This window comes from Varanus komodoensis, unplaced genomic scaffold (assembly GCF_004798865.1).
Source record: "Varanus komodoensis strain SLA01 unplaced genomic scaffold, ASM479886v1 scaffold11, whole genome shotgun sequence".
NCBI classification, from domain to species: domain Eukaryota; kingdom Metazoa; phylum Chordata; class Lepidosauria; order Squamata; family Varanidae; genus Varanus; species Varanus komodoensis.
In genome coordinates, this window is record NW_025335317.1 from 28,469,074 (window position 1) to 28,492,471 (window position 23,398).

Genomic DNA, 23,398 nt, shown 5'->3' on the forward strand with positions numbered 1-23,398 from the left:
TTAAGTGGATGCACTCCTTATCACTTTGCTATTAACATTAGTGGGTCTTCAAAGTAATTAGCCTGGGCTGGATTGTGCCCTAAGCCATATGATAAGTAATTGCCTGTAGTTCTCAAAGAGTTAATGATTAAACTGTTCTGCTTCTGCTTTTCTTTTAAAGAAGATGAAAGGAGAAGACAGATTGCAGACTGATTCCAAAGACATACTACAGAGAAGTGAAGCTGATGGAGAGAGCTGCTGTTACATTGCACAGTGCCACATACAAGGAATAGTGCATGCTCTGTAGAGACATTAGAGTGGACCCTTATCAAAGCTATCATATAACCTTATACAAAGAATTGTGCCACGTGAACTAGTGCAGTAGTGATTTTTTCTTTTTTCATAGATTCAAAATGCTCTAGATTAATACCAACATGAATAGTCACAATAGGTTTCTTTTCCATTTTACACATGTTAACACTAAGAAAACAGCAAATGGTATTATTCCATTGTGTGTCATGCAGAAAGAAAAAGAAAAAAAATACAACCAGTACAGCACCATAGATGTTAACAAGGGAAACTACCTAGTATTTCTCTTCAACAGAAAAGAGACATAATAGCAACTGTACATGACATGGTTTTACAGGCCACATACTATGGAAGGTCTTTAGAGGCAGTATCACTTTTGTTGGTGTAAAAGGCTGTGCTAGTCTGCTCATGACATCCTACTTCTCTTTATGCTACTGTAACATTAAAAACCAATGGAATAACACTGTCTGGATACAAAAACAACCAAGAAAAGGCTCTGTTGCTGATATGCTTATAAAAATGTCTGATCTTCATGCAGGTTTTTTTTTAAAGGAAAACAGTGTTGTATACTGTAACAAAAGGATATTGCCTCATATTCCGCTCTCTAGCTTTATTTCTCAGTTCCCCACCAGCCATGTACCATCATTCTCATTCAAATAATTTTGAGACTACCACTGCTTTTTAAAAGCCTCTTCTTATTAAGAAAACAATAGGTTGAAAACCTGTACAATTTACTGATGTGCTACACAAATATGTAGAATCTTGCTCAGTTTAGAAGGAAAACAAAGAACAACAGTGCACTCCTAAGCATATCTGTGCAGTAGTAAGCCCTATTATATTCAGCTGGACTTACTCCCAGGTAAGTATGTATAAGATCACAGCCTAAGATAGTTTGAGCTTTAGAAGGAGAAGGACTTCCAACTACACAGTAGTTTCATTCTTCCAAGGGCCAGTTTTGATATTTCCTGTACTATCTGAACTGTAGATCATGGCTTCATGCAGGTTCCCCTTTAGAATCCCATTGTGGCTGGCTGTGCTAAATGGCAAGGACTGTGTCCGTGGATGCATCTCAAAATGAGCTGCATGATGCACTGTCTCACTTTCCGGAACTTTAGCACAACTGTAGATCACAGTACTTGCATCGCTACTTTCAGGCTGGCTAATGGTAGGATACGGGTCATTCTTTGCACAGCACGGCCGCCTGTGGCCAGACTGACTGTCGTGTGTACTGTGTGGACTGTCTGTGTGGGAGCTGTGAATGCTGCCATCAATACTGGAAGGAATATGGTAAGCATACTCTCTTTCGCCTGCAGACCGATGTCGGCTGAAGTATCGTGGCTTAGTTCTGCTTTTCAGACATCTGTGGATGTGCATGTTGGGTCTGAAAGTCCCCTCATTGTGAATGTGAATATGAGCTTCATCTTCCAGAAGCTGATCACAGTGCATTTTTGCACAGCATGGTGTGACTGGTGAAAGGCAGTTGACATGATTTTGAACAGCCTGGAGGTTTGTAAGTTTGCAGTGGCTAGCAGATGGATGATTAAAAACAGCAGGTTTACCAGGGCAGGGTGATTCCTGAAGACATGGAGCATGAATCTGACTTTCCCCATTGACATTAACTTTTGGCCGGACATTAACTTGCACTGAGTAAGTGTTTCTCCTAGATGGGCAACAGGACCACCAGCAATGCCACACATCATCTCGCTTTGCACAGTGATGGATGAGGATGAAAAGCCCCAAGGTCACACAAAATGCTCCATATAAGCAGCTAAAGATCATATCCAAGAAATGTCCTTGAGAAACCGCAAGTGCACCAAAGGTCCATGTCGCGGTAAACAGGAACAAGGTGAATGCAGCTGCTCGGAGCTGAGCTTTAAATGAGTGTTCATTTTCCAGCAAGGAAGAAGAATTCATTGAGCATGTAGCCTGGGAGACTGATCCAGTGTCAGTAATGTGACTATGGCCAACCTCTGGACTTGCCAGCCTTTGCTGATCTTCTGTCCTTTCCTTTAATTCATATTTGCGTTCTGGGTGACGTCTCAATTGCACATATGTGCAGAGGAAATAAATGCAGGTGACCAGGACTATGAATGCAACTGGACCATAAAATGCGCCAAGACTTGGCTCCCAAGACATCCAACAACTGCAGACATCAAGGAGAAAAATAGGTACTTTTAAACAAAAAGAAACCAATTACTAGCATTCCATCTAGATTTCTGCAACAGACATGCAATACAATAGCAGCAGAATAAATGGACTATGTTATTCAAAATGGTTTAAAACATGGGACAGCTTCTCATTTCAATTTCATTTCAAAACAAATTTAAAACCCAGTATACTCCTTGCAATAAAATCTTTGATGCATATCAACATATATACATAGACACATATGGCCAAATACCAGACAGAACCATGGAAATAATCATTACAAAAAGTATTAACCCACGACCATTTTTCACACAATGTACAGAGCTTAAGGTAAAACTATTCTAGCTGGAGCCATACTCTGTGTCTTATACAGCCACAATCCCATGGATGCTACATGCTGCTAGAAAGCCATAAGAAAACCCAAAGAAAAGCACTCTGAGATCAGAGCTGGGGGGTCTGAAAGCAGAGAGCCCTTGGCTAGTGCACTCCTTTCTATGCCAACTGTGCCTCCAAGGTTGGAAGATCAACTTCAAGGCCAGCTTTTTTTTTTTGCAGGGGGGCAAAGAGGAGGGAAGAGTGAGGCTCCACCAGACTATGAGGAATCCTGGTAATGTTTCAGCATTTCATCCTCACAGGTGGGTTTTGGGAGTTGAAAGAAGTGCAGAGGCAGTCCTTGCCTCTGTGCTTCTTCTATCTTCCACAGATTGCTCCAAGCCAAAGCATTGCAGGAAGTCATATTAGATGCTGTTGTACAAGAGCTAAGAGGGCACCTATTGCAGTGGCATCTTTAAGCACAGGGTACCTGCTGGCTGAGAAGCAGTTCCTAACATGTCACATCACATTTGGCCAGTGCTTTGCAGGAACAGAGAGTGTTGTGTCATTTTGAGCACATATTGTAACTTCTGTTTCTTATTCAGTAGATGTGGAATGGCATCTCTGCCTTGCACCACAAAGTGGGGAGTAGAGGACTTTTGGAAGGAAAGAGATGGTAATAGAAGGGAAGACTGCAGAAAGCCAAGAGCAGGAAGTCCGAGAGCAGGGCTAGCAAGGAAGAAGCAGTACTGTTCTCCAGCTTCCCTAGTTCCTGGCTGGCACCAATCTCATCCTGTAAGTGAGAGGATGAACAATTTAACACGAAAGTCTCTCAGGCAGATTTTTCTAACATGACACCTTCCAAGTAAGTTGTACTAGAGCTGCCATCATCTCAGCCACCACGGGCAAGAAGAAAATCGGTTAGAGATGATAGAGTTGTAGGCTACAACCTCTAGAAAGGGTCAGGTTGGAGAAGGCTGTTCTGGAATATCTTGTTAGCACTGGAGGAGTTCATCTTCAAGTGGAGGGCAGAGACATTGTAGTGTGCCCTGGTGGGTGAGTGGAGCGATCAGCAGAGGCATGGGAGGAGGTGGTGGGAAATTAGTGCCTTATTCAAAAGACAGTGCAATGTTTATTTCCCAATGTACTTGTCTTCCTGACATGTTTCAGATCTTTCTTCATCCAGAGCAATTTAAATTCTTTGAAGCTTCCCAACAGCAGTCTCACTATAGAGAGACCTTTCGATGCTGCAGCCATCTACTTGGCCTCTACAATTGCTTCATTGATCCCACTTGTTCTTTTCTATGGGGAAAAGCCTCTGGCAATGATGGCAGAGGAATCAGCTTTCATAGCTGACATAGTCAGCCATACTTGATTTGAGTTGAAAATTTTCTCTGTGTGCCTTAATTAGGAAAATGATGCTTAATGGTGTCTTTGTGTAATGTATGGTTTCATCACGTTTTTCCTTGATACACATTCCCCACCCCCGCCCTCCATTAAAAGAATCAGGGCTTGCCTGACTGCAGAAGTAACATAAGCAATCACTTGGGGTGGTATTACTTTCTAGGCACTGCATGCTAGTTGCTGAGAAGCTTGGACAGGTGGAATCTTGTGGCCCTCCTGTGCGAGGGATCCTGTGGAGAGCTGGTTTGCCACCATGTAAGCAGAGTGCCACACTGGATGGATCACTGGTGTGATCCAGCATGGCATTTCTTACTCCAAAAAATCCTTCCTAGAATCTCCTGCATTGAACCTGATATATCCTTCTCAGATTGTGCAATGCAGCCACGTTGCATGGCTACACTGGTTAGCCTTGATAAGAACATGCCTTTCAATCTCTTTTCTTTCTCTTCTGTCAACCATGTGAAATTACTCAGGCTGAGGAGTCTCACACACTTAAAATGTTAATAGTTGCATCTGATAGGAACAACACACAACTCTGAATGCATCTCTTAAAAAGTTTCATGATCTGCACAATTTATGCCAAGTAAAAGTGGAGCAATACCCAGTGGAACTGTCTCTCTTAGGAAGCTGCTATTTTCAAGAAGAGCTTCATCACAGGCCACTTCAAAAATCAGTTCCATAAAGAATACACTGAAGTTAGTGCATCTACATTTTCATGTAGTAACACTATTAAAAATGAGTAAGGCACACAACCCACTGTGCTGTTGCTCTGTTTGTCTCTCCCCACATCCTCCGGAGCACTCCACCTGCTTCCCAGCTTTCTGCTCACATTGTGATAGCTGGTATTGATTACCTGTGATTAAAGTGATTAAACTAAAGTAATGCAACCTGTGCAAAGTGCTGAAGGGAAAGTCTCTGACAAATTTATGAACATAAATAACCAGATCTTTTAATACCCTGTTGATTCTAAGTGATTGTCTAATCACACATGTTGGAATAAATAAGTTTTAATATGACAGACTAATTCCAGAGAAGCTCCACCCTGTTCACAGGAACCTGCCAAATTCATCACTCATCTGTTGTCTGATTCTGAAATGGAATTTACTAGACATATTTTTATAAATACTTGTTTGTGTTTCTTCTCTTGTTACAAATGTGGTAACATGGATATGGAACCAGCCCTTTCAAAAATTCTTTATCCACAGAAATGTGCACAAAAGGTTTTTTAAAAAAATAATTGCAGTTGTACAAATGTGTTCATTCACTTAAGTGTAACTGCATGAATTTCAAGCCTTGGCTGAGACAATGCCCAGGGGAGAGTGTCTGCTGCTGCTAATGGACAGCAGGTGCCCACCCTGGAGACTGCCCAGAAAAGGCTCAAACTACATTCCCTCTTTGGTGAGTCATCAAAAGAAAACCAAGATGTGAAGGATGTTTGCTGAAGAAGGAGGTGTTTTGGGGAATTTTCAGCACACAACCTTCTCAGCAAGTGCCTTATCTGATTTGGTTTGCCTGCTTCATTCTCCATAGAGGAGCAAATTTTGGATTTTGTCCTGAGCCTCTACTTCCTCCCCTGCTTCTGGAAAAAGGCTTGTTTGAAGAGACGGCAAATCAGCCATAATACAGGCAATTAATACTGGATGAAGTAGACCGTAGTCCACAAAGCTTGTGCCATAAGAAATGCATTAGCTATAAAGGTGCCACAAGACTTGTTATTTTACTTAATATGCTTTCGATGTTTATGTTCATTAGAGATACAGTATTTTATATATGCTCAGTCTCAAAAAGAAGTGCTCCCATTCAGGGCCCTAGGGTCCTTGCAGTGCTATTCAGGTCTCTTGGATGAGTGGGAACTATAGCTATAAAGGGGGGGGGGGGTACACACTTCAGTGGGGAGCAACCTTAGGTACACCTTTCCCCAAAGCTAATCATCCCATCCAGGGTACTTGCTATAAGTTGTTCAAGGTCTGAGCAGGCCAACATTTTTTTTCTCTTGTCTGACACCCTAACATTACATCTATCCAATTGCCTTACATCTTTTCTCTCTGTATAGTAACAGAGCGAGTGAGAAGGGGTCTCCCAGGCCATCTAGTCTGACTCCCGGCTCCAGCCGGCTCTGCTCATTACATGCCCACCATGAACTCAATTGCCATAAATACAGTGGGCGAGTTTGTACACCATGCTAAACCACCTTAAAAATAATCCATTATGGGATGGTTGATTACTCACTAATCCAACAGATGATGCAGTACTCTGTGGCTTCTTCCCCCATAGTTCACTGTCAGTTCTCCTGTTAGCTCTATCACCTGTCTCAAGTACCTTTGCAGCAGAACTCCTCATTTCCTCATTCTCTCAGTATCCTTTCTGCACTTAACCCACTTTGTATATTTCTTCAGAAATTATACCCACTCCAAAAACTCCTTCTCAGCCCCTTTAGACTCCCTGCTCCCTCCTCATGCTTGCTGCTTTCCTGCACTGGTGACCATCATTAAGTGAGATCAGCGGGAGAGGCCCTTCTCCGGGAGCCCCCCGTGAGAGAAATTAGGAGGGTGGCTACTCGGAGGAGGGCTTTCTCAGCAGTGGCGCCTAAGTTATGGAATGCGCTCCCCAGAGAGGTCCGCCTGGTGCCGTCGTTATTTGCTTTTCGGCGCCAGGCGAAGACCTTTTTATTTAAGCGGCATTTTAACTGTTAATATTATTTGATCTTATCTGGCCAGGGCGGCTTATTTTATATTGTATTTTTTGGATTTTTAATGTTTATATGTGTTGTAATTTATTTTATAATTGCCTTTATTTATTGTTTGTAAGCCGCCCCGAGGCTTCGGCGAATGGGGCGACATAAAAATGTTTTAATAAATAAATAATAAAAATAATAAATTAATTAACTGATCTGCATATGACAGACTGAGTAGTAAAGCAGATCACTAAAAACATGCAAATTCCAGAGAAAAGTGCTAAAGCAGATTGGAAATTACAGCAATTTCACAGCGGTAGAAACACACTTGTGTAAGACCAAACCTTCTTTCCTTCCTAGGTTGCAAATGTATTTGGAATGTTCCCCAGTGTTATTGTTTCTCAATCCACGGGAACACAGGGTAGGGAGGAGATAACAAGATTTGTTCTGTTTTTGTTTTGCTACCCTTGCCAAGTACCTCATTAGCCCTTTCCAATAATCACTTCCAAAGGCATTGTACCATGTTCACAGATGTCACCTTGAACAATCCAGTAACAAGCCATGGATTCTTGGTGTGGCTTCTTTGTGAAAAACAAGTCTTCTGTGTGAACCACGTTGCGTTCAGCCATCGCAACAGCATCCATGTGTCACCATGCCATACAAGCTAAGTCACTTTCTTGGTTCTGGGACCTCACAAGTTCCTGCTTGGGAGTTTTTCTTATTAATTTTCTTTCAAAATACAATCATCATCATCATCATCATCATCATCATCATCATCATCATCATCAAATGTATATTTCATTTCTACACTGCCCAACAACAGAAGCTCTCTGTGCAGTTTATAACAACTTATACTTCTGCATATCCAAGATGTCCCCTGAATATACAGAAATTGTTTTTGGTAGCCCCAGTTGCTTTCAAACAGGTAGTTGCTTGTCTTGGGCATCATGACAGCTTCTGATAGCTAGAAGGCATTCTGAGATACTCACAATTGGGCTCCTGCATAGCTTTTTATCCCATAATTGTTTATGTTGGTTGCTGCTGTAATTCCACAAATAATAAAAGGAACTCCCCCGCTAATCAGATAAAACCTGTTAAAAAGACAGTATCAGACAGGTGAATTTGCTTAGCTTCATTTAAATAGTATTCTTCATAAAACATTATTTTTCATGCTTGCAACAGCCATGTATGAAAACACAATATAGCTTAGGTCATTAACTTTATACATTCATTAAAATCATAAATAAATCAACATTAAATTATTCCATCTGATACAGGAAACAAAATGTGCACTTCACAATTTCTTCATATGTCACTTACTCAAAACCTATATTATAATTTATCTGTAAATGAAAAGCTACCTGAAATTGGAAAATTTTCTTTTGGAACATTAAGGATGTATTGTTGTCAGCTACTAAATTTTATACATCAAATCATTTTAATTTAAAAAGTTGTGGCCAAAGTGAAACCATGGAATCAATCTCCTTTTCTCAGGCAGTGTTGCCAGATTAACAAATGGCCTTACCTAATTCTGCTGAAGAAACAGCGTTTTGAAAATTAATAGAAAAGTCTAATAAAGCAAAATACTATTCTTTCTCACTTCATTAATTGGCAGCATCTTCGCAAACACCTCTAGTGCTGTCCTTGTGACCTGCTGCCCTTCAGCCCTATGGAGTGTAAGGAAGTACCCCACCAATAACCTGATCTTGTAATTCTTCTTCATCATCATCTTAATTTCTATACCACCCAACAGCCAAAGCTGTCTAGATGGTTCACAAAGCATGTTTAAAAAAACCCAATGACAGATACATTATATTAAAAACATATTAAAACATTATTAAAAGTTTACAATACAAAATTTAAAATCACGTAACTTGAAAAAGAAGGGGGAAAGCTAAATATTCAGACCTGATTAACAGCTTAGTAGGTCCCAGTAAGGTACCTGAAGGCCCTGTAGTAGAGGACAGTCTTTACCTGACACTGAAAAGATAGTTGTGTAGGCACTAGGGGGTCCTCAATGGCAAGATCATTCCATAAGTGGTGGGCCCCCACTGAAAAGACCCTTCTAATTTTCCTGTCAGAGGGAAATTAAAGTGGTGGTGCCAAGCCACCCAGCGCAGAAGAGCGGCCCTGTGTTTTAGAGAGTTTTCTATTTGAACAGTTACCAAAGGACTGTGGTCTATCTGAAGGTGTTTTGTCTAATACCAGTTTAAAGATAAAGAATAATGAGAATTAGTGCCTGTAAACTAACGGTGGATACCTAGACAGCAGGATGAACAGGTATGCACATAAATCACCTAGTTACAGGCATTTGTTATGGGTAAAATCCTGGATTTCTACTTTAGTTAGAACAATTATTTCTTAATTTACATTGGTACATAGGAATCCCCAGATGAAATTTTATGTAAATTGAAGGCAATACATATCCTCTTTTTTGAGAAATCATAACCAGCAAACCACTTATGAGGTGCTTGAACATGCTGGGTACTGACAATGGAGCTGGCCAGCATCCCCAAAGAACACTGCTGGTATAATTTCAAGGGAAAAACAGATCCATAAGCTAATAAGCCCTGTCCTTTAGAGATCACAGCATAAAATCATTCCAAGATTATTATATCATCACAAACATGTCACTGAGTCCATTCTCATAAACCATAGGTTTTTAGAAAAGATTGATTACTTTGGGAGTAGATTACTTTGGGACCGGGCGGGGCTCCTCTTGAACCCGCTGGCTTCCATTTCTGAGGCCTCATGGAGAATGGGTGAGGTTCCAGAGGACTGGAGGGTGGCATCAGTGGCCCCAATTTTTAAAAAGGGTAGTAGATGGGTCATGGGAAATTACAGACTGGTTAGCCTTATGTCCATTGTACGAAAGACAATGGGAAGGCTTGTAATAGCGAGAGATCTAGTAACCCTAAATAGGGAAGGGAGACTGGTAGTCACACAACACGGCTTCCGCAAAAACAGGTCCTGCCAGAAAAACCTTGTGGAATTCTATGGCAAGGTTTCAAGGTGGCTCAACAGAGGGGATGTGGTGGATGTGATTTACCTGGATTTCAGCAAGGCCTTTGACAAAGTGCCTCATAATATCCTGGTTGAGAAATTGAGGAGTTTTGGGATAGACCAATGCACTGTCCAATGGATTAGGGCATGGTTGACTGACCAAGAGTGGAGGGTAACTATTAGTGGGGAATAATCAGGATGGTGGCCACTGTTCAATGGTTTCATCATCGACCTGGAAGAAGGGGTGACCAGTCTGCTGATCAAATTTGCAGTTGATACTAAAATAGGGGCAGTAATTCCAACTGAGGAGCAGGTACTCTGGATCCAGAAGGATCTGGACAGACTATGGAAGTGCACAGAGGACAACAGGATGGCATTCAGTGTGGATAAGTGCAAGGTCTTGCCCTTGGGGCATAGGAATGGGTGTCATAAGTACAAGTTAGGGGACAAGTGGCTGGAGAGCAGCACTTATCCAAGTGATCTTGGGATACTGGTTGACTGCAGGCTAAACATCAGTCAGCAGTGTGATGCGGCGGTCAAGAGGGCGAATGCCACCCTTGGTTGCATAGTCAGAAGCATGGGTTCTAGAGCGAGATAAGTATGACTACCACTCTATACGACTCTGGTGTGCCCACAACTGGAGAATCGTGTTCAGTCCTGGGCCCCTCATTACAGGAAGGATATAGCCAGGTTAGAGTCAGTGCAGCGAAGGGTGCAAGGATGGTGGCCAGATTGCAAGGAACGCCATATGAGGCGAGACTGAGGGAACTGGGTCTTTTCAGTCTGGAGAAGAGGAGACTCCAAGGGGATCTGTTGGAAACATATAGGTACGGAGGTGGACAGAGACCTGTTCTCCCCTGCAGAGGAGGGCAGGACGCACTGCAATGGAGTGAAGCTCAGGGAACCAAGGTTCAGTTTGGATGCCAAGAAGTACTTTCTGACAGTTAGGACACCAAGGGTATGGAATGGGTTTCCACAGGAGGCGTTTGAAGCCCCATTGGTGAGGGTATTCAAGTATAGGCTGGACATGCACATGATAGGCATGCCATGAATGTAGCTGGCTGGAGCCATGGGTCAGACTAGATGGCCTGGGAGACCCCTTCTGACTCACTCAGTTTCTATGTTCCTATATTTGTATTGTAATTCTGAAAAACACTACTGACTTTATTTCAGACTCCTAATTTTGTGATAATAGATACTGCATTACAGCTTGAATAGTGAAGGTCAGGAGGCCATGCTCTTAACTAGTGTACATACCACTTGAACAGTTTTCAAGGAGAAATCTCTTTTTATAATACCCCACCCTAAAGTAGTTTCCCCAGATTCAGGCAGTGTAGTTGATAAACATTTTTTTTAATCTTAGCATAATTCTACTGCCCAAGTGATTTTTAAAGAAAGAAGCCTGGGGTGGCATAAAGGACAGTGCTGTAGCTCAAAATGCATGTTATGGTAGTGAAACGCTCAGAAACAGACCTAGTGGTGAATGCTCTCTCGGATTGCTTTCTCTACTATAACAATATATTTTGTAATATTTTAATATCACCTTTTAATCATAACAACTCTTGGAATGGTTTATAACAATAAAAACTGATGAAAAAGATTTGAGCCATCATAAGAATCATTACAGTTTTGGAAGGGGGAATATCCTGAAATATTTGAAGGTTTTTAAAAATTTTAACATGTATTCTTGGTCCTGGTGGTGGGGAGCACACTGGTATAATTATCATTTTTATTGTATGTCAAATTCTAAACTACATGTAGTGTTATTTTGTTTGCATTTCAGATTGGGAATTAAAAATATATACACGAATAACAAATCAGATGTATGGTCAGATGTATCAGATGTATGGTCCATACAAATCGGATGTATGGTCCAGTGATAATAATAGATTATTATTATGTCTCACATTAATAGATTCTGAATGCCATCAACTGGTGGTACATCAAGCTATGCTATCATGTGTCTCCTGGCTCTGTCTCATGGAAAACACTTGTGGTAAAGAGATGGCAGGGGGCAGAAACTCTCCAAAGCCGTTGTTCTAGTGTATTGAAGTGATTATACTACTAATACTTCTGTTATTATGAATTATAATACAATGGTTGGGCTCATGTCATATGAGACTGTTAGTGGGGTTTGACTCTCTTGAGCTGCATTTCAAATATTACATGATACGTGCAATTCATTATACTCACAAGCCTCAAAATTCTGAAGGCACTTCCAAGGGTTCCAAGGGAAGGAGTGAGTGTCCTGAGAGCAGGCATGGGCAAAGTATAGGCTTGTTTTGTTTTTCACTAGAACCCCAGGCTCCCATTACTGGAGTCAAGCGCAAAAGTGTAGCTGCAGGTGGTAGCAGCAATAAAATATTGCAATGCAGCAGCAAGAGACCTGAATGCCACCCAAGTGCATATGCTTCATGTTAAAGGTCAAAGTGTACAGTGGCATTAAATGCATTTTTATAGCTAAGGAGTAGGGTTTTTTGAAATGAAAACTGCATCAGGTTGAAGCATAATTAATTGGATCAGTGCACATGTGGAGGAGGAATTTAACTGTGATCCTAAGGAAAACTCCATTTTTGAAGCTAATCTTATGACAGGTTTGTATGTACTTAATGGCTACTGCACAGTGATGGAGCAACTGCCTGTACTTTCTCTTTCAGTCAGCATTCAACTGCCACTGTTAAGTGCATGTGGGGTTCCTTGAATTGGCATTATATTGTTATTATGGAAATTTTATCTTTTACTGCATTGCTTGCCGCAAACACTTGAAAGAGGCAAGACAGCAATTGAGCAAACCAATTGGTAAAACAGTTTTCTGCCTTGGGCTTTGCATATAGCACATGTGACCAGCATACTGTCTTACATAGTTTGTCAAACATTGGTACATCTCAGGTGAATTAGAAAGCACTTAAAAACAAAGTCTCCCACCCCACATCTAGCCTCTTCTTTATCACTGGTACACATGAAAAAAACAGCCTAAAATGATGCAGAGTGAAGTCAAATGCTTTCACTGTATGTAAGGTACACTGGATTGATATCCTGCCCAGCATGCAGCCTGCTCTATCTCATTGCCAAAGGAAAAATAAAATATAGTTTGGAGCTGATGGGCTGTACAAATGATTCTTCACTGAACTATCTGACCCCTTAAGAAGTAGAGGGGAGAAACTTTGAGATACACTAAAAAAGAGAAGCCTTGAATGATAGTAAAATATGAAGTACTCAAAAGAAGAGAAGAAATGAAAAGGCAATGAAGGAACTAGCCCTCTCAACATTTTCTTATAAGAAAAGGGCAGATTCTGAATCTAATTAGCTAAATTCCAGATTATCTCTGTTGTGCACCATTTATGGATTAACTGATTTAGTTTGGCAAATCTGAAATCAGACTACATTCAGTTTCAATTTCAGTAGAAAAAAAAAGTGAAATGAATAGCAGAATCCAATGCATGTTTTTCCCCCTTGGATAGAACTGTAGTGCTAAATTAGAAAATACCTGTATAATGGATATAGAGAACTCCAAAATAATACAAGGGGAGGTTATGAGTACAGTGATAAAAACCACTCTTTGTCAGACAGTAATTAACAAGATAAGAATGAGCAGCAGGATATCATATCGAAAAATATAAAATAATATGTAAACTTACTTGTTACAATTAAAGAAAAATAAAAACAGTTGTGTTTCATAACAGAGCAGCAAAAAGAAGTAACGGAAAGAATAATATGTTTAAGAATTTAAGATGCAATCGTATTTAGAATATAATCTCATTGGGAGTTCTATGTTACCCAACTGACATGAATATAAGCACCATAACAACACAAGGATCTCTCATACTCGTACATCTCTTATTTTCCAGATTACTCCCAGAATAAGCGGAGATGGCTAAGATGATGCAAGATATCAAGTAAAACAATAGACATGCATCAGATCAATATGACAGATATTTTTAGTGTACAGACAATCTGCTTTCATTATTTTCTTGCTCTGTTCAATGTAATTACTGCATTCAATTGCAAACAATTAAGCTTTGCCTCTTCAAAAACCTCAACATATTTTATAATGGGTCTCTGAGAACTGGGTCTCGTCAGCCTGGAGAAGAGGAGACTCTGAGGGGATATGTTGGCGACATACAGGTATGTGAGGGGATGTCACATGGAGGTGGGGAGAGACCTGTTCTCCCCTGCAGAGGAAGGCAGGACACGCTCCAATGGAGCAAAGCTCAGGGAGCCAAGGTTCCATTTGGATGCCAGGAAGCACTTCCTGACAGTCAGGACCCCGAGGGTGTGGAATGGGCTTTCCCAGGAGGTGGCTGAGGCCCCATCAGTGTGGGTGTTCAAGGATAGCTGGACGTCCACATGGTGGGCATGTCGTGAGCGGAGCCGACTGGTGCCGGAGGTCAGACTACACGGCACGGAAGGCCCTTTCTGACTCGCTCTGTTTCTGTGTTTCTATAAGGTGGACAGTGAAGTCTGATGCATTCTAGGATGTAAAATAATACAGGATATTTCAAACCACAAAAACAAAAAAATAATTTGTCATTCTCTATTTGCACAGATACTTCTGCTTAATGCATAATGCATGTAGTGTAATTTCTGTTCTTAATGGGGAAAATGACCAAAACAGATCATATAGAGTAGCATGCATATTCAGATCACTTTGCTAAGGACAAAGTCTTATGCACGTTTAGACAGAAAAAGCCCTACACGACTCAGAATTCTGCAGCAAGCCACATTAGCTGTCTGGGTAAGCAGAACAGAGAAGAACCCTGGGACATCCTCATCCATCTTGGCTGGACACAGTTCTCAAGGGGCAAGAGTATGTGGCAGAAGGCAGATGTCTGTCAATTACTCTTCAGTAACTCTGTTTGCTTTTCTTAATGTAACTGAAGCTTTATTATTATTGTTATAGCAACATAGGAAGCTGCCTTATCCTGTGTCAAGTTATTAGCTCTTCTAGATCAGCACTGTCTGTTTTGATTTGCAACAGCTCTACAGGTTTCAAGCATGAGTTTTGTACAACCCACCTTAGAGATGTCAAGGGCTCAAGTTAGGTTGTCAAAGCATGTCAATCATTGACCTTTAACCCTAACCTACAGGAAGACTTGCTTAATTTTCAGTATTCTTTAAGAGAAGATACTGTCACTACTGAGGTAGCTGAATATCCTTCATGTTCTTGGCAGGAATGGCTCAAGACAATTTGCTAACTTTGGCACAGAAGCAAATGGTGCCACCCAGCAATTCAAGTCAAAGTAACTAGTTTCCTAAACAAACAAACTATTTGGAACATAAGCAGTAAATCGCACAAGATCCTGCCCAACATCCCTGGCAAAAAAAGGGAAAAGAAAGAAAAGAAAAAAGAATAATGGTCTGCCCAAAAGATTGCTGTCCATTAACACTCAATACCAGCATCCTGAGACAGTCACCCCACGGCTGGCCACAGGGCTTTCCTTTCTTCTAGCTCCCTACCTCTGGAATCCCTGAACCAAGCTATTACAATTCTGATTTTGCGGCCCCATCAAAAACAGACTTCTCCCAAAGACTACAAACTCATCCTTATGTAATTTAAATAACAATAATTTAGCAGAGCTCTGGTTCTCTTACATTTGAAGCTAATTTCAGCTAAATATGCATGATTAAATTCCACAGGCTAATATGAAGAAAGCTCCCAAAGAATTTTTTTTTAAAAAGAGAGAAAACAGCAATCATTTTACTAAATCAGACACTTTTATTCACATGCGACATTTAGATGGATCGCCTGTGGGTTATTTGGACTCAATGATAATCCTTAAATTCTTCAACTGGAACCATGTGCTTTCTCCCAGCCTCAGGTGCTGCTTCATTGTTTTAGATAACGACAGCAAGACATTTAACACAACATCTCCTGTAGGGCACTGGGAGTTCACAAGGATTTTGTTTGCCTGCGGCAGATGGAAGCTAGAGGAAATCTACCCTAAATGTCACATTCAAATATGAATTCAGGCTCTTCCAAAAAACTAGAGTAATGCAGATATATTGTTGGGCAAAATCAACTGTTTGAAGGAGAGTAAAGTATGAAAGCACTGTATAGATGGAAACAGAATTGGGGTTTGTAAAGGCATGAATGGTATAATGAAATATGGAATATGGTACTTAATGATAAACTGATGACAGAAATAAAAATTAAAAAAGGGTTAATGAAAGCAAATGTATATAATGAAATTTGGGAAGATTTTGCAAAAGCAGTACTGATAGAAGGCAAATGCTGTAAACCCAATCAAGATTATATGAATTCTGGAAGGGATATGGGTATAATTGAAGAATATTATATATTATATGTGTACGATGGTAGTATTGGTTTCTGGAGTGGTGGGTGCACTCCTTCATTTATTCTTTTTTTAATTATTGTGTTCTTGATCAATTATTGATATAATACTATTTATGGCATTTTTTTCTGTCAAAAAATAAAAAAATAAAAAGGGGGGGGGAGAAAGCACTGTATAGAAAGGTATTACCAGGGGTACTTCCAGATCAGGCTTTCATGGTAGATTTCTCTGCCCCATTTACAGAATTTTGAAGTTGTGAGGAAGATACTAACACCTTCCAGTTGTACATTTCCCATATTTTCACACCACTTCTTCCAACCCTTTCCTTATTGCAGAAAATTCATCAGAGAATAAAAGATGGAACTGATTTACAATATCTTCTGATTAGTAGAGTTAGGGGGTTTCTGTTGAAAGGGGCTTAGAAACTTGAGGCGTAGGGACTGGATGGTTAATATAAGTGGATATGTGAAAATTCAGACTTCTCCCCTGTCTCTCCTTTACAGTCAGGTCAGAGAGCTGGGAGAAGCTATTCCTGGCAGAATTCTCACTTAAAAGCAAACCCCAGAGGTAGACAAATCGTGCTCATCCCTTTAACTTTCCACTCACTTTCATAAAATTTTCAAAGCTCCTTTATATGTCTCCCTGCTTTTTACTAACAGTGCACAATCCCTCCAGTCCCTAGGCTTTATCAGAGTTGCCTCAGCCTCACCTTTTCTTGGCCCCTCTGTTCCTCATGTCCTCAACATCCATCATATTCTCAGTTCCTTGTTTCTCAGCCACTATCTACTCATTTCTGCATCCCTAAACTGTCTTCTCTCTTGGAAAGTCTCGTGTTATCTTAACAGTATTTTTAGACCCATCCTCTATGATGTCTCTCAGGCCAACTGTATAAATTCTCCTGCCTTTGGTTCATTTGTGAAATGAAGACATTAATTGTGTCCATAGGGTAGATCTTTGTGCCTAAACCAACTGACTTTCTTGGGAAGGAAATCAGAACAGGAATAACAAGAGAAGATAACTGGAATAAATAGAGATGACAATAAGAGACCTTACAGACAAATTTAAAATTAACAAATGACCAAGTCTTGGTGGTTACCACCTGGGCATTCCTAAAGAACACAGGTATGAAATTGCTGGTGTTCTAACATAAATATCTAAGATCAGTTTCCATACCTGCAGACAGTAAAACAGTTAATGTAACACTCATTTATTTAAAAGGATATAATGTTTAACTTACAGGCCAGTTACCCAGTTACCCAAGCATTTATCATAGTTGGTGTGACCTGGTGGTGTGGAGTTGGGAATTGTGAAGGAGAAAAACTTACCAACCGGACATGGCAAGCTAGAGCTTTTTGGTGTGCAGTCTAAAGCAACCGATTAACTACATAAGGCTGCTTGCCCTCTTCAAGGGTTAACCACAGAAGGCTAGAGGAAAAGTCTGAATCCATTCAACTTTATCACAGGGCAGAGATGTAAACCAAAGTCCTGTCCCTTAAGTTCTTTCCAAATTCACTAAACTGTTAGGGCTCTGGCAACCATTGAGTCCTGTCTGGGACTCATCTGCTTTGGACTTTGGATACTTTGGTAATAACAAGGTCTTCTAGTTCTACCAATCAAGAGCATTATTCATTTACATAATCTTTTCTTCCCTCTTTTTTCCTGAAGGGCAACTGCAATTCCTCTGGCTTCATCACGTTAAGTCTAATCAGCTCCTCTGAGTTCCTACCAGCTCTGGGAACTCTGGCTGTTTTGCCAATGTTGCCACTTCCTCATTTTTCCCTGCTGGTGGTTGCCTTCTTTTCCAGCCTGGTTCTCCACACAAGTGCCTGGAAGCTTCAGTGGCTCAAAGCACTACTGCCTCTCAAGAGTCTCATTATGGAACACCTTTGGATGCCAGGTAAAGAAGTGGCTTTACAGAGATGACATTGTGAGCTGGAGGTCACTTTGGTCATTTTCATTCCTGCTTTGCTTTTTAACTTGGGCTTGCTCTCAGCCTTTGATCTATGGTTGCTTTAGTTTTGACAATATGATCTATTTTTGCAGTTTTATGCTAAGGTTTTATGATATTAATGTTTAATTATTTTCATTGTTGTAATGTGAATTTTAGTTTGGACACACACTTTTGTTTCTTTTGAAGAACTATGTATACTTCCCCAATTTTTTAAATAGTAAACATTTACAATATATCTTGCCTAATATTCTATCACAGACTCTCAGCTAAAATGAAATAGGCAAACTATCAGGTCAAGTGATAACAACTGGAAAAAAATAACAACAGGCACAAAGAAAATGTTACATAGAGACTGTATCAACTAGTATATTGTCCCTCATATAAGAAAATCAAATGCTTTAGTGGCCCTGTTAGACTACAGTATCCTCTGAATTCAGTAACCTTTATCCTGGCCACTGACATGAATCATATGTACACCTGAACTGGGTCTCCTGATAAAAGGGCCTTGCACAAGTTTATTCCTCACCACTAAAATTATATAAAACTGGGGTGGGGGGGAGGAAGAAAAGAAAATAGTATCCATTTTCAACAGTTCAGAACCTTCAATTTTGCAATTAAGTGGAGTTTACAAGGGGGGGGTGGACTACACTGAAAATAGAGAATGTCACCATCCATTCCTGGGGAGTGAGGGGAGGCTTCTATCACTGGCAAATTTCTTGCAACATGTTGAAATAAATGATATGAGGACTGGCTTCTTTGCATCTACCCAAAGATTCTTCCAGTTGACAGTGCTTAGAGTAAAACAAGAATTAATCCTGACAACCTTAATACACTATCTATTTGTATGAATGTTTTAGAAGATTTGCCAGAAAATGTTATATGGATTAAATTTCCCCCCAGTCAAACAAATGGAGTCTGAACATAAATGGCTGTTTGGAAAGTTTCCCTCTAGGGTCAGAAATACTACTGCTCTTGCATTCCATCCAAGTTGCAGCTGTTTCAGCAGGGTTTCAATAATTTTAGTTCAATCAGCAAAAGCCAGTGGGTACATTCTTACCACATACAAGGCATACAAAATGTTACAGTAAAATACATATAAGCACTGTCTTGTGCTGATACATGAACATTCATATAATCTTGTCTAGTTTGTTTTTAAATGTACTGTGCCCAAAAGGCTGAGTATGAATACCATGCAACTGAATATATAAAATACAGGGGGGAAATCTTAAGTAAAATGTATCATCATCATCATCATCACCATCACCATCTTGCTTTCTATTTATAGCCCACCTTTCTTCTTTTTGCAGGGAACCCAAGGTAGCTTACACGTTTCTCCTTCTCTCCATTTTAACTTCACAACAACCTATGAGATAGGTTAGTTTGAGAGTTGGTAACTTACCCAAAGTCACCCAGTGAAGGTCATGGCTGCATGGGAACCAGAAGACTCTCAAGCTCCAGTCCACTATACCATGCTGGCTCAAAAGTCACAGACCTTTACAATAGGTCTATGATGTCCTTACATCCCACTCCCCACCCAAACACACACATTTCCTAAGAATATGTAACATTTCTCACCTGCTCCACTTGCCATGGGAAACTGTAGAGTCTTGGAGGGCTTAATGGAAAGGCTAGATAAGCACTAGAATGCTTTACGTGTGCAATGCCCAACAATACAGCAAGGAGTTCGATTAGATGACCTACTTGGTTCATTGCAGCTCAAGGATTTTATAACCAACATTATGAATTGGCATTTTCCCCATTCATACTTACTAAGACTTCGGTGTAACATCAGGTGAGCTCACACATCATGAAAAGCCACACTGGAAAGATGCCACAGTGGGTGAGTGGCTGGTCTGTTACTCCCACTGCCTGTACAGCAGTTTGCTGTGGCTTGATTTCCTTCAGGGCTTCAGTTCTCCAGCCCACTGCCCGCAGGTATGCCAGGGGGGTTGACAGTAGCAACCTCCATTTCCTTATTCTTGTCAATGCCATCCACTTCAGCTTTCCCTTACTATAAAGTAAGAATGCTTGCAGGAACACGTTCACATAATCTTTTTCCCCCTTGCCATGAATTTTGTGCAAATTTCCCCTCTATTTTATTGCCCTGCATTGAATTGTGTCCAGTTTTGTTCTTTTCAAGCACAAAGGTTATTGTTGTAACATGCCAAGTGGAGGACAGAACTGAGAGAAGGTCCTGTAAGAAAGGTGGTTTAGGGCAGATGTGCTGACTTCAGCATAACTCAAAGTGACTTTAAAAATAATAAATGTTTTCTGGGATAGGAAGAGTCTTGTGTGTATAATCACAAAGTCGCCTGTCAGTCTAAGTGCCCTCCTTCCCTGGATTACTGGGCTTTTGCCAGCCCACCAAACTTTCATTCAGTGCACTGGCAGGAACCCAGTGCAGCAGAGGAAAGGGGCGCATGGGGATGATTCCAGCACACCGATTTCTTCAAGATTCACTGGGCTGGGATCAAGCAAAGCTTGATTTCCAGGGCATTGATCCTGGGCAGTGTCACTGTCGGGCTAGCAGTCTTTACCTTCACCTTTAACTTCAACTTCAACTGCTAGAATGGGGGTGGGACCCCAGTGCTGAGCTCTAAAGGGGCTGGGAAAAGTCTGATGATGAAATCTGGCAAAGGAGAGGTAACTTACTCCAAAGACCGAGAACATGGTAGAAGTGGAGTCTGAGCCACAACCCTAATGACTCCTTTGAACCCACATTTATTAGCACCAACCTACTTCAGAGCAATTTCAGCTGCTAGGAAGAAAATGGGCTATTTTTTCTTAAGAAGTGGAAAAGATAGAGTACCTTGATGGGCATTTGTAAAAGTGCCTGCACATGTATCAGTGTTCACAGCACTGTGTTGCCTATCCCCTCATGTCACCAAAGCTCATCTTCATGCTTCTGCACTAAGATCCAGTGTGGTGTAGTGGTTAAGAGCATGGGACTGGGACTGGGTTCGAGTCCCCGCTCGGCCATGGAGCCAACTGGGTGACTTTGGGCCAGTCACAGTCTTTCAGCCCAACCTACCTCACAGGGTTGTTGTTGTGGGGATAAGATGGAGGAGGAGAGATAATGTAAGCTGCCTTGAGCCCTTTGTAGGAAAAAGGCAGGATATAAATCGAAAAAAAAAATCACTTGTGTTGCTCCTCCTATAGCAACAGAGGTGTTTGTGTTTCTTCTCTATGACCTATATTACTTTCTACTGCCTGCTTCTTTTAAAACACCACCTTCTATTTGGCTGCTTGTTCACTCATCTGTGAACTGAAGAAGACTTGGACTTCCAGCCTGCTATAACCAGTCATGCGGCCCTTGCCCTCTGACCTTGCTTTTCTAACCCCTTCCCTGCCCCACAACAATATGTATTCAGAAATCAAATACTCAGAAAATATGCACAAACTGGATTTATATGACCAGGTCCAGGAACATTTCCTGCTGTAAGGATGACACCCCTCTCCTTGTCCAGCTCTCCTTAACCTGTTCAGTTTTTATAACCTGTCTCAAGTTTTCCACCCAAGCCAGTGTTTTGCACACTATTTCTCAAGTGATTTCATTTTTACCTGCTCTATTTAGTACAAATAAATTGATGTGTCATTCATTTTATCTGAATCTGCTGGTAAATTTATAAAGATGGAACATTATAAATTAACAGCAAAGAGAAGGTTACATGGTAAAGACTGACTAAAAGTGGGATCCAGTGAGGTCTCCTTCCTGCAAGAATTTCTGTAATTCAATTCAGTTCAAGAACTGCTCTTCCTCAGTCTAGCAATCTTCTGCAGCATCGCTGTGATGGAAGCAGGAAAAAACAGGCCCTCATTGTGTAAGATGGTGAAATAAACTTAAAACCTGAGTTGAATGCTTTGAAATACAGCAAGCATCAGGAAGACTTAATAAGAAATATGCTGACCCACACAATGACTAAAATATCTGTTTGATTTAACAATCCATACTCTATCCTCAGCTAGGATTGCATCAATGGTAGATGATCATGTTGCTAGACATAAAGAAGAATATCTGTTTAGGAGCAATTTGATGTGTCTTCACTGCAAAGGCCCATGGGCTCACAGGTAAACAAAACCATGATAAGGCACCCTGAAAATAAGCTGTCCCTCAGTCCAGACCACTTTGTGGCAGAATGGGCAATGCTTGCAGAAGAGAAGAATTTGGGGCAATTTGAGAGACGTGTCAATCCAGCTCAGTATGGCTCCAACCTCTTGGCTCTGGCCTCTTGGCAGAGCAACAGAGCAGCAGAGGCATAGGCTGGGAAGAGTGCTGAGTGGCCAGGGGACTGGCAAAGGCAGGGTAGGAGCTGGGCAGGGGAGCAGAGGGCCAGGAGCAGCAGAGAGGAAGGGGGCGGGGCCAGAGAGGCTAGAGAGGCCAGGAGGAAGCAGACAGGCGGGGCCACCAGCCTGAGGGACTGATAAGGTGTCATCCCTTGTCTGCGTCCCTTAGTTGCGGCCCGGGCTGTCCGGGGACTCCCTTCCCTGGGACACAGAGGTTTCATTGTTTGCTTTTGTGCTGTGCTTTGCTTTGTTTTTCTTCCAATTTAAATTTAAGTTTATTTTATCCTTGTGTGTGTGTGCGAGTGGGTTTTTGCCTGGGAGAACTGGGCGAGTGAGAGGAACTGCAGGACAAACAAGGCAAGGGGACCAAGGTAAGGTCTTGGAAGGGATACCGATGGCAGACCAGGAGATGGCCTTGGTGGGAGTCACGGGTGTTGCTCTCCACTGCGAGAGCTGCAACATGTTCGCCCTTCTCCCCCAGGAGAGGCAGGGATACACTTGCCCTCGGTGCAAGTTGGTGACCCTGCTAGAAGAGGAGGTGAGGTGCCTGAGGGCCAAGAGAGCTCTCCAGGCCCCCCCAGAGCAGCCCCACTCTGGACGGAGGGTTGAGGGAGAGGCCACGGGAGGAGCAGCTGCAGAGACATGGAGGTATGTCACGCACAGGAGGAGGAGGCCAGCACGGCCTCCTCCTTCTCCTGGCACCAATCTGGAGCTGGAAAACAGGTTCTCTCCACTTGGGGAGGCTGGGGCTGATGAGGCCTCGGGGGACCAGCAGGACCCCCAGCCTGGGATGTCAGGTGGCAAGGGGGCTGCTGCAGGAGAGGCGAGGGCCAGGGCACAGCTGCCCACCAGCACCGGGAAGGTACGGCGGCAGGTGATTGTTGCTGGGGACTCCCTGCTGAGGGGCACTGAGCCGGCGGTGCTGCCTGCCAGATGCACGCATCTGGCATGTGAAGGACAGAGTGGAGTGTCTTGTTCGCTCCGGAGGTCACCACCCGCTCCTGGTGATCCATGTGGGTACAATCGATGTGGCCAGGCAGG

General features: G+C 41.8%; 1 protein-coding gene across 1 annotated transcript in view; it reads right to left on the reverse strand.

Moving 5' to 3' along the window:
- Nucleotides 1-1,025: 1,025 nt before the first annotated feature.
- Nucleotides 1,026-23,398, reverse strand: part of ADGRA1 (adhesion G protein-coupled receptor A1) — an 84,063-nt gene continuing 61,690 nt past the window's right edge. The window contains exons 5-7 of the mRNA XM_044420714.1: nucleotides 7,830-7,917; nucleotides 3,030-3,040; nucleotides 1,026-2,431 (exon numbers count right to left, since the gene is read on the reverse strand). Of these exons, the coding sequence (XP_044276649.1) occupies nucleotides 1,210-2,431; nucleotides 3,030-3,040; nucleotides 7,830-7,917 (1,321 nt within the window). The 3' untranslated portion in view covers nucleotides 1,026-1,209. The remainder of the gene's footprint in view (nucleotides 2,432-3,029; nucleotides 3,041-7,829; nucleotides 7,918-23,398) is intronic.